The sequence below is a fragment of the Cricetulus griseus genome, chromosome 4 (assembly GCF_003668045.3).
Source record: "Cricetulus griseus strain 17A/GY chromosome 4, alternate assembly CriGri-PICRH-1.0, whole genome shotgun sequence".
In the NCBI taxonomy this organism is placed as follows: domain Eukaryota; kingdom Metazoa; phylum Chordata; class Mammalia; order Rodentia; family Cricetidae; genus Cricetulus; species Cricetulus griseus.
The window spans coordinates 209,464,707-209,479,562 of NC_048597.1; the positions used below are offsets into that span (position 1 = coordinate 209,464,707).

General features: G+C 38.3%; 2 protein-coding genes across 4 annotated transcripts in view; one reads left to right on the top strand and one right to left on the bottom strand.

Annotated features, from left to right (window-relative positions):
• The window catches only part of Ppp2r3a (protein phosphatase 2 regulatory subunit B''alpha), a 130,747-nt gene that overhangs the window by 41,193 nt on the left and 74,698 nt on the right, over positions 1–14,856 (bottom strand). For both annotated transcript variants that reach the window (XM_035443894.1, XM_027414304.2), the window contains 2 exons: positions 12,934–13,036; positions 4,740–4,814 (listed from right to left, as the gene is read on the bottom strand). In XM_035443894.1, the coding sequence (XP_035299785.1) occupies positions 4,740–4,814; positions 12,934–13,036 (178 nt within the window). The remainder of the gene's footprint in view (positions 1–4,739; positions 4,815–12,933; positions 13,037–14,856) is intronic.
• The window catches only part of LOC103162924, a 98,708-nt gene that overhangs the window by 32,899 nt on the left and 50,953 nt on the right, over positions 1–14,856 (top strand). For both annotated transcript variants that reach the window (XR_004769745.1, XM_027414306.2), the window contains one exon: positions 14,264–14,333. Coding sequence is in view for 1 of the 2 variants with exons in the window: in XM_027414306.2 (XP_027270107.1) it covers positions 14,264–14,333 (70 nt within the window). In the remaining variant the exon portion in view is untranslated. The remainder of the gene's footprint in view (positions 1–14,263; positions 14,334–14,856) is intronic.

The following is a 14,856-nucleotide window of genomic DNA, read 5'->3' on the forward strand; positions in this document are numbered from 1 at the left end:
AACTTTGGTGTAAGGAGATACTAAACCAAACTGCTAGACTTTTCAGTAGAGTAATTCTCAACAAAACAGGGCAAATTAGCACCAGAATGAAGGTTTGATTTCTGTTGCCCAGCATTCACAACCTCATCCCTGCTATCTGGGCTAACTCCTGACCTTCCACAATGGAGCTCTTAGGCCACTATTTCATAGGAAACTTGAGAACAGATAGTAGAGGAGAGCTTTGACCCCTGTGTTTCCACTGCTGCCAGACATCTTTCAGGAATTCCTATGGGTATAGTCCAACACTGGTATACATGATTATCGCCAACTGCAACCGCTATCACACCTCTTGGTTCTAGACTTGCATTCTAGTGTCTGACCTGATGCTTTGTGTATGCTGGTTAACAATTTCTTGACATATTAAGTTTAGAAGCTAGATAACAAATAATTTTGTGTTACCTTTGTGATGTTAAATATGGGCTGGTTTCACAGCTACCTCAACAATACATTCCTTAAGCTGTAAATAATAGATAGATGTCAACCACTAAAACCTTTTAATAGTTCATGTAAATCAGTGTTGTAGAATATTAATTTAAGGTGTGTTACTTTTGTTTATGTTCTGGAACATTTGTTTAATGATGCAAAGATGTGTTTGATTAAATAAAATTCACCTGTAGTCAGGAGGCTGGAACAGCAATTAACTGACAGGAAGTAGTAGGGAGGAGCCAGCTGGAGAAGGGTTTATAAGGAGGGTTAAGAACCGGACCGAGGACTTCTTGGGAGATGTGAGGAGGTGAGGTAGGTGAGCTGCTTGCCATTCAGACTCTCTGGGAAGCAGAATTCTACTTCAACCTTTGAATCTTGATTTCTTTAGTGGGACAGAGATTTAAATAAGTTTTCTTAGTAGCTTTGAAAGAGTCAGTGCCTGAGGGAACAGAATTCCCTCAGGCTTTGGCTTTTGCAGCCTAGCCACTGCTGGTAGAGGCAGAACCGTAGTTGAATAGGACAGCCATAGCTTAAAAAGCAGCTACAATTAAAAAAAGAAAAACTATGAACTGGCACCCCACTCTGTTGTTTGACATGTTTTACTCTTTGGTCTTTTTGAGGGGCCCACTCCCCCAGCTCCCAAATAAATCACACACAGAGTCTTATTATTACTTATGACTGCCTGGCCTTAGCTTGGCTTGTTTCTAGCCCTTCTACCTTTTCCCTTTGTGCCTTTTCAATATACACATCAAAATTTTCTTGTTCAGTATCATTAGAGTTTTGTGTAAATTTCCTCCCTCCCTCCCTCCCTTCCTCTGTGCCTCCCTCCCACTCCGTCTATCCTTCCTTCCTTTTTCTCTTTCTTTCTTTCTCTCTTTCTTTCTTTCTTTCTTTCTTTCTTTCTTTCTTTCTTTCTTTCTTTCTTTCTTTCTTTCTTTCTTTCTTTTTTTGGAGAAAGGGTTTCTCTGTGTAGCCATGGCTGTCCTGGAATTCACTGTGTAGACCAGGCTGGCCTCAAACTCAGAGATCAGCCTACCTCTGCCTCCCGAGTGCTGGAATTAAAGGCATGAGCTACCACTGCATAAATTTATTTATTGATTTAGACTATAAACTAAATTTAAAGTGTGTATTCTACTCAAACATATTATTTATGGAAGCAAGATATAGTATTATAAAATTTTGATCTGCATTATTTTTTTCTCTCCTACTTCTTTAATTTTTTTAATGTATGTTTATTTCAAATGTGAACAGAAGCACCTATATGTAAGTGGGCACCCAAGAAGTCCAGAAGAGGGCATCAGATTCCCTGGGAGCTGGAGTTACATGTAGTTTTGAGTTGCCCACATGCTAGGACCAAACTCTGGTCCTCTAGAAGAGCAGAATATGCTGTTACCTGTGGAGCCATTTCCTCAGCACCCTTCCAACATTTTGGCAGAATAAAAAATTTCATGTTTTATGTGATGGAGAGATGGATCAGTGATTAAGAGCACTTGTTGCTCTTGCAGAGGACCTAAGTTTGGTTCCCAGCACACACATGGGTGGCTCATAATCATCTGGTCCAGGGGATCTGATGCCAGCTTCTGACCTCTGTGGCAGCAGGCAGGCACATGTTACACACACATACATGCTAGCAAAACACTCACATGTAAAATAAAATAAACTATGTGTTTTTTAGGTGTGTCCTTTTAGGTGTGAGCCTTTGCTAAGCTGCTGCTTTAGCAGTATAAAATAATGCATTTGTATTTTCCATTTCCCAGTCTCTATATTCTGAGGCCCAACTTCGTAGCACATTTGTTTCTTAATTACTGAGTCTGCATTTTACATTATTGAAGTAGGGCTACCATCTAGTGGTGAAAGCATATAGCAGCTGGCTCTCCGTCATGCTTGCTATTTTAACAACTTGGTCACCATTTTAAAATATAAAAAAATAACAAGAATCATTATTTACTACTAGCCAGAGGAATGAAACTGACAATCTTTCACCAAGATCTCTAGTCAACCTGATAGACAAGTTGAATCATATGCCATTTCTCTTCTATATATATATGGAAATGGAAACTATTTACAATCTAGGCCACCAGGAAAGGAAATTTGACTCTATTACATGTTGTTTTTGATAGTAGATTAAACGCAGACAGAAATTAACAAAGACTTCTAACTATAAGTCATCAGTGCAGATAGACACACTCAAACAATAGAAGCCTGGAAAGGCATAGTGAATGGATCATGAATTTATTCTTGAACTGTTAGGGCTCTGAAATTTCTTCACAGTCTTTCTAAATAACATGAAAATTTAAAAATTTTTCTTAAACAGTGATTTCTCTATCAAGAGAAAAGGGGAACGAGTTTAAAAGCTCTCAGTGGTGAGAGGTGCCTATGACACAGCTTAGTCATTTTAGCCTAAAGTGATAGATTCAGGCCAAGCGAGACACTGAGCACACCACTAAGACACCATCTGTGCAGCCTAAGAATAACTTCACTGCTGGTGCCAGTGCCATGAAGAAGTCTTTGAAGGCTCATTGCTCACTTTAAAAACTTAAATGGGCCACCTCCTTTTTCAAAAGCTGGCATATGTTGGCATGCATAAGCAGAACATTTATTCACCAACAATCTCTTGGCCGAGCACACAAAAACTGCAACCCAAAGATTATAACTTGCTGGTATTTCATATTTTCATTTTCATTCACTATCAAAAAGACTTTTTATTGGTAATGTTCAGGAAATAAAGAATACAGGCTGATTTTTGGTGTAATTTCTTACTTGGTTGGTTCTTTCCAGGCTAAAAACAACTGACAAAATAGCTACTAAAATAAAATATATATTCCTGTATTACAGACCTTTATGATTTATGTATTATTTTGTTCACTGTTTTTGCCATGAGCAGGGTGTTTCTTTAGCTTGGTCACTTTCATGCCCAAGAATACAATTAGCCAATTTCATACTAGACCTTACGTTTCATTGCTTTTAGAAAAAAAAAAAAAACCTCACTGAACTTTAAAATAATACTAATGTTTCATTTATTTCATGCCATTATTTGACTAGGTTTCATCGTAGAAAGGGCATTGGAAAGAACAGATAGCAGTGAAAAGTTATGTTTTTAGATACTCATTGTTATACTTTTGTTTTGTGGCACTGGGACCCTTCATGCCAGATAAGTGCTCTACCACTGAGCCACACACAACGTCTAGCACTTTATTATTGTATTTTTTTCTCTGCACATTTCTTTTGGGGTGTTGGTATAAAATTACCACAGTAGTAGTTACTGTTATACAAATTTCATACATATAAGCAGTAATACACAAATACCATGAAAATGATGACAGCAGAGATAATCCGTTGTATTCAATGAGTGATTAGTACAGTTTTCTTTTTGTTCAATTATTAAGTCTGGAATTTCCTAAAAAAAATGGGATTTCACGGCTTTTTAAAAAAAATCATAAACTTCTTAGGTCCTAGTTTCTGGAATACCATGGACCACTATAGGTTCAGGCATGTAAAAAATAGCAAACTTGAAAGAATGAATATTTTTCTCTTTGCTTTTCTGCTCATTAAGTTCTTTTCTGAGAAACATGGAGTGTGAGCATCTCACAAGTTGGAGTTGTGAGTATGTTTTTTAGATTCCTACATGGTTTGTTCTCTGTTTACACCTAAACTATTTCTCATGATCTCTAGACACAGTTTTAGGGATCTAGAGACCAATTTTTGGGAGATAAACTGTTAACAATTATTTTCAGTATTACTTGGAAATGCTAAAACTCAACCAAATATGAAAATCTGTAAGAGTAAAGACATTATAGAAAGGTGGATTAGCGGTTAAGAGCACTGGCTGCTCTTCCAGAGGACCTAGGTTTGATTCCTAGCACCCACATGGCAGCTCACAACAGTCTTGAAGCTCCAGTGGGAATCTGAAGCCCTCCCTCTCTTAGCTTCCTCAGGCACGGCATGCACATGAGCACAGACACACTCAGAGGCAAAACACCCACACAAATAAAATAAAAATAAGTCTCAAAAGAGTATATGTCTCATAATACTAGACAGAATATTAGTGCAGTTTTATACCACAGACATCTGTTAAGTATTGACCCATTTGCGAAGGAATATGAATGTAAATTAAAAAATTATCCATTTATTTTCACACTTTACCTTCTTTTCATTTAAAATAATCATTATAGCCCAAATTACCTTTTGTACAACAATGTGAAAGTCTGTATGCTAGATAACAATAAAGAAATTACTTAAGCAGTTTTAGTATGACAAATCAGTACTCATCTTACCGTGGTGATATAGCGGGAATGGAATTCTGGAGCATCTTTCAGGAAGGTGAGGCCAGGGTGTGTATCTACCACATCCTTAAAAAGATTGTAATCAAAACTAAGTTAATAAACATTAGAAAAATTACTCAGAAGCATTTCCTTCTTGTGGAAAAAGCTGACAATTGAGCAAATCTCCTATTCTGGAAAACTGTATAGTACAGTGAAAATATAACCAGTACTTTATTGTAAGCATGTTTACAATACATGATATTCTACACACACAATATTCTTAAATATAAAATTTTAAATTAGCTACTTTTGGTGATTTGTGAATCAAAAGTCTTAGAGGTATGTACTACAATTCTAACACATTAAGGGTTGTCTGGAAAAGTCATCCCACAGATTTTGGTTGGTAAGAATAATGAGACAAATCAATGAAAATGATTTTCTTTCTTAATCTTGAGGCATGAAATTTTGGGGGAAAAATCTACAGAGCCAAGTTAATGCCCGTCAGTTTTTATTAAAACAGCTATAGCCAGGTGTGCTAGCATACTTGCATTTCTACAAATGAGAGAAGAGACAAGACTGATATACTATGAGATCATATTTCAAAAGAAAAAAATTATCCAGACAAATCTGTTTTCAATTTAAGAGCTTGTTCATCTTAAAATCCACTATCTTGTTCTCATGGAAGATTATAAGATAAAACTTTGAAAATGTTTTTATTGTCTAGTTGGAATTTTAAAGCACCTTGGCTTTAGAGACTGCTAGGGAATCTCTAGATTATTCCTAAATTAATAGCCAGGAGCAATGGCAATATCTACCAAAAACAGACATAACTATTAATTTCTACCAATACAGCTTAAAAGTGGATTTTACTGCTTACAGTTTGTAAATTTGGAAATAATTTTAGATTTTCAGATGAATTGTGAAAAATACTGCAGAGAAACTTTCTATGCCTTTCTTTCAGATTCCAGAGATAGTAACTCACAAACCACAGAACAATTATCAAAATTAGTAAATAAACATCCATACAGCACTGAACTATAGACCTTACTCAAATTTCACCATTTTCTAATTCATTTCTTCTAGTCTACTGCATGTAGTCTTTACACCCCCCTTCTGGTTTCTGTTCTATGTTGGTTCTTTCCTGTATTTTCATGATTGCAATGCTTTTAATGAATTCTGGTAAATTACACCTGTCGGTTTAGTTTTGTCTTAAGTTCTCTCCAATTAGATTAAATTCACATATTTTCATCAGGAATACTATGGAAGTGATGCTGTGTCTCTTTTTAGTGTACCATACAGGCAATATAAGATTAGTTTTATGGCTCAAATTGACCTAGCTTTGGCCATTTCATTTATGATCCTGTGTCCTTCTGACTGCCCCGTCCTTTTGCACTTTAAATTCATCTTGTATTTTCCTTTCCCCATATCTTGTATCAACCTTCACTCTTAATCTGTAGTTCACGTTACTGAAGAAGGATTTTAGAAATCGAGTCTAGGTACTATGTGTGCCCATTATTACTGAGTATCATCATTCTCAGAGTCTACTAGCAGACATAACTAGGAAATACATGTATGTGCCTTTGTGAAACTATATGGATATATATCAAATTCTGTGTATTAACAAATAACTCTGAATCCAATCCAATACCACAAAGTTTACTCTAGCCTTCCTTCTTTCCTTTGTAACTAATAAGTGAGAAACCTGGCTCTCATCTAAAATGTAGCTACTTATTTGTTCAATTATGCTATACCAAGAGCACTACTAACACCAGTGAGAAATAATACAGTCAGTATAACATTTGTATATAGTTTCTTTGGTCTTTTTAAAATCATTTTTGTTGGGGAATTTTATACATGTATACAATGTGCTTTGATCAAATGTATCATCCCCTTCCCTTCCTTCCAATTCCTCCCTTATCGCCTGTCAGAGGCTGTGGGAGTTGTAGCAGGTGACAACTAGTGTTCAATCCACCTCTGATGGAGGAGGATCCCATCTGGGCAAGGCCTGTGGGACTACCGACTCTGCAAACTTGCTCCTGTCTGTAATTTCACATGTGCAATTTCTCACCTGCACTGTAGTGTGTAATCTCATATGATGTGTACATATAATCTCATGATTGTGTGTCAATCTCAAGGGCACAAAAATCTTGAATTGTCAGGAAGATGACTTATCATCTGTATAATTTTGATATATAGAAAATATACTAGGATATGCTTCATAACTACATCTATTGTCCCACAAGGACTGTAAGACACTTAAAAGCCTGCTTTGTTCCTTTTACTCAAACTATACACAATTGGCTCATTTTTACCTCAGAGCAAGTTAAAACTATACTGAATATTTCTGTAAATGGATCATAATTAAATAACTGATATGCACAAGGTTAGAGTTAATAACCAAGGTTATTAACACAAAGCAACCTAAAAAATCATGCCAATTCTTCGCTTGCCAAGACCTATGTCTCGCAGTTTGTCTCACTGGGCACTATGCTCCCAGCCTCTGGTCACAGTCTTATACCAGAAACCTTGAAACCTTGTGTTGCCATGGTAAATGGCTCTGTCCTTATCATTTACCCAAGGAATGTGCCATGACCAATAAGATGTAATTCTTGTAACTTTTTTTCTTATTGCCTCAGCCTCCTATAAAAATTTTTATTTATGCTAGGTGAACAAAGAAGTAGGAGAGAATTGAAGCAAAGGAGACCTAGAAAGAATGAGAACTTAGAAGAAAACTAGAGAACAGAAGAATAGGCAGGAAAATAAACATGACCTGAACAGCATGTGTGTGAATTTATTCTGTACCCCTCATATAGAAAGTTCAGTTTTGCTACACTGTGGAGCTTTTCCTCGAACCCTGAGTGTAGCCTTGAGAGCTGGTCTCTCAGCTACTAATAATTACCCACAATTTTCATCTCTCAACTTCATGTTTTCATTTTTAAAATTCACCAGGACCATTTAGTGCTGCATGTATGTGCATGGACGCAGGACCATTTATTGGAGCATGGTTAGTTTCTCAAGGGCCACATCCCTGAAAAAAAAAAAAACCTGACTTTTCCTTCTTTAGCAACCATCAATTGCTCCTAAGTAAGAACTTTATGAGCTCCTCTCAACCCATGCTGAGATTTTTGTCAGTTTGATTTTGTGTAGGTGTTGTGCAGCCAGTCAGCCACAGCTGCCATAAACACACATGTGCAATGTCCCTATCATATCTGGCAAATACATCTGTTTTGTGTAGATGTCTATTACCTTTGGCTCTTACAATCTTTTTGCCCCTGTTCTGTAATGAGCCTTGTCCCACTTAGAGCTGAGCATTCCACAGTCTTTTATCCTCTGCACCCTGACCAGCTGTGGATTTCTGTATTAATTGCCGTCTACTGCAGAAAGAAGCAGAACCTAGGTTCTCAACAAGAAGAGCATGTTAGAGCAGGGTTAGAGAGATGGATCTGAAGCTTCTGGTATAAATGTCAATGGACCATGGCATATTCTATTTGGTAGCATTTTATCACTAATCATGAAACTTCGTTTAGTTGCAGTTTCTTTTGTACTGTGTTTACCTGATTTAGGTATCAGTGATGCTTACTTCAGAAATGACCTATAGAGTATCCATTTCAATACTGTAATGATTTAGAAAACATTAGACTATCTAGTCTTTGAAGATTTGATCAATTTCTCCTGTGAAACACCTGGCATTGGTTCTTTTTAGAGAAGTGGCATCACACCAAGGTGAAGACAAAATGAGGAGACTGGAGAGAGGTGGGGATCATGACCTTGTAGGGAGAGGGGAAGAATACTTTGCAGGTATCTTTCCTTGTTGGATTGCAGCCATTGCTATCCATCAGGCTCTGGGGTAGGTCTTCCATTTCTGACAGTACCTCTTTATATTCTATCTATTACCCAATGTATCTTTCTCACAGATGAAATCATGGGTGAGGTATGTATTCCAGGAATTAGAACAGAACTTGGGCATGTTGCTCTGGAGGCCATCAGGTATTCTGTTCCAAGTCCAATACCACAATGACTGTGAAATAGTCTTTTGTGACTTTAAGTTTTCTTCTGTTTCAATGTAGGTATTCTCTATTTGAGAATATTAGCACTTTATTCATTTTTTTCTTTTTGAAAAATGTATTTGGGGATGGACAGATAATCCAATGGTTAAAGAGCACTGGATGCTCTTTTAGATGGCCTGGGTTCAATTCCAAGCACCCACATGGTAGCTCACAACCATCTGTAACCACAGTCCTGGGGATGCAACACCCTCTTCTGGTCTCCATGGGCACCAGGCGCACATGTGATGCACAGACATATATACAGACAAAACACTCATACTTATAAAATAAGCAAACAAATTTTAAAATGTACTTATTTTCAAAATTATTTGTTAAAGTTAGTACATGTTGGGAGGCCCTGCTGGTCAGAGGTTGCAGTCTACCATAGCCTGGCAGCTTTCCCTAAGCTTGGCAACATGGAGGACTCCCTTCCCATCAGTGAAGGCTTCCTGCTCTCTACCTAGCCTTCTCTGAAGGATGTCTCTAGGTCCAGAGGCCTGACTTATGTCAGGGTTGATCCTTGACACAGTTCCCTGCAAATGTCTTCCCCTGCTGACCACATGGTAATTAGGCAAATGCTCTAGCCATTTTGACAGGGCTGTGCTTCCACTAATCCAGCTACATGACAGGAGTGTGCCACTTAACGCAAATTAAGGTTTGTCCCCTGGTTTCCCATTCCTATAGATTTCCTATACTCTGGAATAAAGTTGAGCTGATTCACTGAAGTCATATACCAGAGGGCTATCTCTGTCATATCCACAGCCGTCTGAGCCCTGTTCCCTGCTTCTGCTCCTCCCATCCTCATGGACCAGTGGTTAACTATCCCAAGGGAGAAGCAGAACCACAAGTATACAAAGCAGTGGGTTTCATTCAAGGCATTTTCATACATGTAAGCCATTAGACTTTTGTCTTACTTATCTCCTTCCCACAATGCCTTTCCCTAGTCTCCCTGTCCCACTGTTGCTGGTTCTCCCCTCTCAGAAAATTCTTCCCTTATATCATGTATATTTTATTACCCTCTCTTTCCCTGAATCCCATAGCTCTCTTCTTCCATCTCACAGTCTCTTTTCTACTTTCATGACACTCCTTCATGTATATGTGTGTTAGTACACACACACACACATTTGGACCCCTCATGAGAAAAAAAAAAAACAAAAACATCCAAGATTTGTCTGAGTCTGGCTTATTTCACTTACTGACCTCAAAGTCTTTTAATTTTTCTGCAAATGTCATGATTTAATTTCCTCTATGGATGAAAAATATTTTTTTTGTGTGTATGTACAATCCCCTTTTCTTCTTTTCCCCCTTTGGTTTTTTTGAGACAGCATTTTTCTGTAGCTTGGGAGCCTGTCCTGGCACTCACTCTGTAGACCACGCTGGCCTCGAACTCACCTGCCTCTGCATCCCAAGTGCTGGGATTAAAGGCATGCAACCCCCTTTTTCTTTTGATCAAATTAGTTGTTGGTCTGTTTTGTTAATATTGTCAAGCACTAAGATTTAAATTTAAGCCCTTAATTTTACCACTTCAGAGACAGAGGCAGGCAGATCTCTGTGAATTTGAGGTCATTCTGCTCTACTTGGGGAGTTCCAGGCCAACCAGGGCTACATAGTGAGACACTGTTTCAAAATAAAGAAAAAAACAAAGAGAAAAAGATTTCAATTTAGCAAAGTACATTTGGTTTTCTATTCTCTGTCTCTTTAATTCTTGATCAGTATTGGGGCGAGTTTGACAGGTACATGAGGGTTAACTATACCACATTTTAAAAATCCATTTGTATATATTCAAAATCCCCACAGCAAGACTGGGCAGGGTGATACACATCTATAATCCTAGTACTTAGAGTTTCATCCAAAGGACTGTGAGTTCAAGAATAGCCTAAGCTCCACAGTGAGTTTGAAGCCAGTCTTAGCTACATAGTAAAATTATTTCTCAAAAAAACACTTTGCAGCTGGACATGGTGGTACATACCTTCAATCCTAGCACTTGGGAGGCAGAGACAAGCAGATCTCTTTGAGTTTGAGGCCTACATAGTGAGTTCCAGAACAGCCAGAGCTACATAAGGAAACCCTGCCTCAAAACAAACAAACAAACCCAAACAAACCCAAACACAAACAATAAAATACTTTTCATAGTAAAAACTTTAAAGAATTGGGTGTGCTATATAGCTCAGTTTGTAGAGTGCCTAGCATAGATGGAGCCCTGGGTTCAATGCCTAGCATCTCATAACTCATGTGTGGTGGTGCATGTCTATAATCCCAGTACTTGGGAGGTAAAGGCAGAAGGATCATGAGTTCAAGGTCATCCCATCCGTCATCCCCACTCCTCCCTCCCGGTCCCTTTCTCACTTTCATGTCTTTTGCTTTGTTATTCACTTATTTTAACCATGGTTCTGTGTGTGATCACAGGTTTGGAGCTATCTACAGGAGTCTGGTAGGCTTATCATTAGTTACACTACCAAGGAAATGACTGTCCCTTCTTCAGAATCTATCAATAGTCAGTAATTCAGCAGCTAAGGTGTGCTAGTTAGTTTTTATCTATACAAATTTAGACATATGTGGGAAGAGGGAGTCTCAATTGAGGAGCTGCCTCCTGATTGGCCTGTAGGCATGATTGTGGAGCATTTTCTAGACTAATGATTGATGTTGGAGGGCTCAACTCACTGTGGGTGGTAGCACCTCTGGTCAGGTGATCTTGAGTGGTATAAGATAGCAGGATGAAGCTGGGTGTTGGTGGCGCACGTCTTTAATCCCAGCACTTGGGAGACAGAGGCAGGCAAATCTCTGTGAGTTCGAGACCAGCCTGGTCTACAAGAGCTAGCCTTCAAAGCCTTCTACAAGAGCTAGCCAGGACAGCCTTCAAAGCCACAGAGAAACCCTGTCTCGAAAAACCAAAAAAGAAAGAAAGAAAGAAAGAAAGAAAGAAAAAAGAGAGAAGATAGCAGGATGAACAAAGCATGGCGAGCAAGCCAATAAGCAGCTTAACTGCATAGTTCCTGCTTTGACTTCCCACAATAATGGACTGTGATGGGGTCATGTAAGCCAAATAAACCCTTTTGGTTAGTGCTTTATCATAGCAATGAAGCAGCAAATTAAGATAGAAGGTTATGGTCCCATGAGCCCCCTTCTGAAACCTTGGCTGGTGAAAGGCCCAGTCTTGTGTATGCCTAGTGCAAACAACTACAGCTGCTGTGAGATCATATTTGCAATGGCTGCATCATGAAATGATAACATTTCACAGTCCTTCCTCCAATCTTCCAGCTCTTACCTTCTTTCTGCTCCCTTTTCCATCATGTTTTCTAAGCCTCCCATGGTGTGGTATAAATGTCCTATTTAGAGCTAAGCACTCAACAATCACTTATTCTCAGTATCCTGAGCAGTCATAATACTCATTTTTTCATGTGTGGTGGAAACATTTAAAAACTATTTTGTTTGTCTCACGCTGTTAGGAAAACTGATTTTCTCTCTTCCAGCAGCTACCAGTTTCTGTCAGGTCCTTAAGGCTGATATTAGTATTTTCCAAGCTATCTTTTAAAAACAAGATTTATTTATTTATTATGTATATAGTGTTCTGTCTGTATATAATACCAGAAGAGGGTATTATAGATGGCTGTGAGCCACCATGTCGTGTGCTGGGAATTGAACTCAGGACCTCTGGAAGAGCAACCAGTGCTTTTAACATCTAATCTATCTCTCCAGCCCCTTCCAAGCTATCTTTTCAAATTTTAGTTTCATAAGATGTTTCAGTGATTACTGTGAATGACAGGAAGAGGCTGAATGTAGTAGAAACAGCCCTGGTTTGTCTATCTTATATACTATGGGTTCTGATTTAGATTTCACTTAGCAAAAGATTTTACTACTAAAACAAATTAAAAAACCATTCTTATCAATCTGGTCTCTAGATGTATGTAGCTCTGCTGACATAGTATTATAGTTGCACTATAAAAAGGAAAAAAATAATTTTACCAGTCACGGTGATATGTACCTTAATCTTAGCATTTCGAATTAAGAGTTTGATGTTAGCCCAAAATGTACTGTAACACCCTGTCACTAACAGACAAACAACCCCAGAACCAACTAGCCAACCAGCCAATTGAACAAACAACCCCTGCCTTCCAAACTCCAAAAAACAAATTCCATTTCTAAAAGGTACTAAAAATCACCTGAAGTAAAGGAATAAAATCCTCCTGTTCCAGATAGCTGCAGCTGGGCTTTGCCAAGAGCCAGATGAATTTAGAAGCATCATCATGATGGTTATTTAGCAACCTACAAAAGAAACACTGGTTAGGAAGATCTGATACTCAGAACATACAATGCCTACACATTGACAGGCTGGTAATTTTAGTTTGATTTGAGTGTTATCTAGATTCAGAGTCAAATGCTTGGCCGGGTGTGGTGGCACATACCTACAATTCCAGCATTCAGGAGGCACAGGCCAGTGAATCTCTAAATTCAAGGCCAGCCTGGTCTACAGAGGTGGTTCCAGAACAGCCAGTTACAGGATGCTAACTTTCTTTCTAGAAAGTTTGTGAGTTGAGACCATGGAGTAAAATGAACTGATACAGATAAAATATGCTACTAAAATATACTTAGTGGGGAAGGCCCATTCAGTTTAGCACAGGTCATCTAGAATCAGAGTTTCTGAGCTAGCAAGAAGGAAATAACTCAGGCAGACACACTATAGAAGACAGGAAATTCTTGTTAGGTTGACATATACATGGCCAGCCTGACAGGGGGCTTTTAAACTTCGAATTTTAGAGAACATGCTTCAGAAAACCAGTCCTCTGTTAAGTCTTCTAAGTTTCTGGAATTCTTCACCTCCAACAATTTTTCTGGGTATTTCCATATACTTTGACAGAAAAGTCAAAACACTGAAAAAGCAAAATTTAAAAGCTTTTCAAACTAGTCCTTTTCCTGGATTTGTGTGTGTGTGTGTATGTATGTATGTATGTATGTATGTATGTATGTATGTATGTATGTATGTATGTTAAAATGGTGATACCAGTCTTAGTTATCTGGGTGTGAAACCTTGAAGTCATTTAAATTTTTTTGCTATTTCTAATTCTCTCTATCCAATAATTAACTCCAAATTTTCTCATTTTCCTTCATTAGTCATTTATGGAATGTTAAGTGTATGTCAGGTATTACATCTGGCCTTGAATGAATGAGCTTGGGTAAAAGAAAACAAGACAGTTTTATTCCCTATGAGAAGCGTACCGTCTACTGTTTGGCCACCAGTGGAATCATACTACTGTGGAACAGCCATGATATTAAGTAATGAGTACAAGGTTATCCTGAAAGGATAGAGGAGGCCTGTGAGATTTCCTGCAGATGGAATTAGGAAAGAAGGGTGTTACAATAAGGAGGGAAGCACACACATATGCAGATGCCTAGTATGAGATTCATATAGCATTTGGGCAACAGAAAGTTGAGAGCTTGTAAGAAGAGAGGGCATGTGCAAATAAAAATCTAAGAAGGTCTCTTTTGTATCAGGTCAAGAATCTGCTCCATAGAAGAATTTTAACTCCGACAGTGACATGGTCAGATGTGGTTTTCAAAAACAGTAAGTATTAGGCTCTAGGAGTCTGAGCATGGACAATGAGAAAGGGGACATCTGGGAGAAATGAGAGGATATGATGCTTTATAGTGAGAAGAAAGGTGAAGTTCATCTTAATTGCCAAGGTTCTAGCTGAGACCGTTAGGTGTCTGGAATACAGATTCCCAGGAAGACTGGAGGCCTGAAGAAATTTTCCTGCAAATCCTCTGGACAACTGCTTCTTCCTATTTCTACTGTGCTCTACAAGTCTTGGGCATTAAAGACCCTGGATGACTGCTAGGGAGGGTCCCAACAGGCTTCAGTGCTCATCTTAACCTTTCAGCATGACAGTTTTAAAACAATCTTTGATTATACAAGTCACTTACTAAAAATGTACAGTACTCTACCACTTATCTACCATTTAAATGTATAAGTTTAAATATCTACACTGGGCATTTAAGGCTCTCTTTCACTATGCTAGAGGATGCCTACCCACTTATCTTACTACTGTGCCAAATCAAACTTCCCCTCCAGCCAGCTGGCCTGAGCC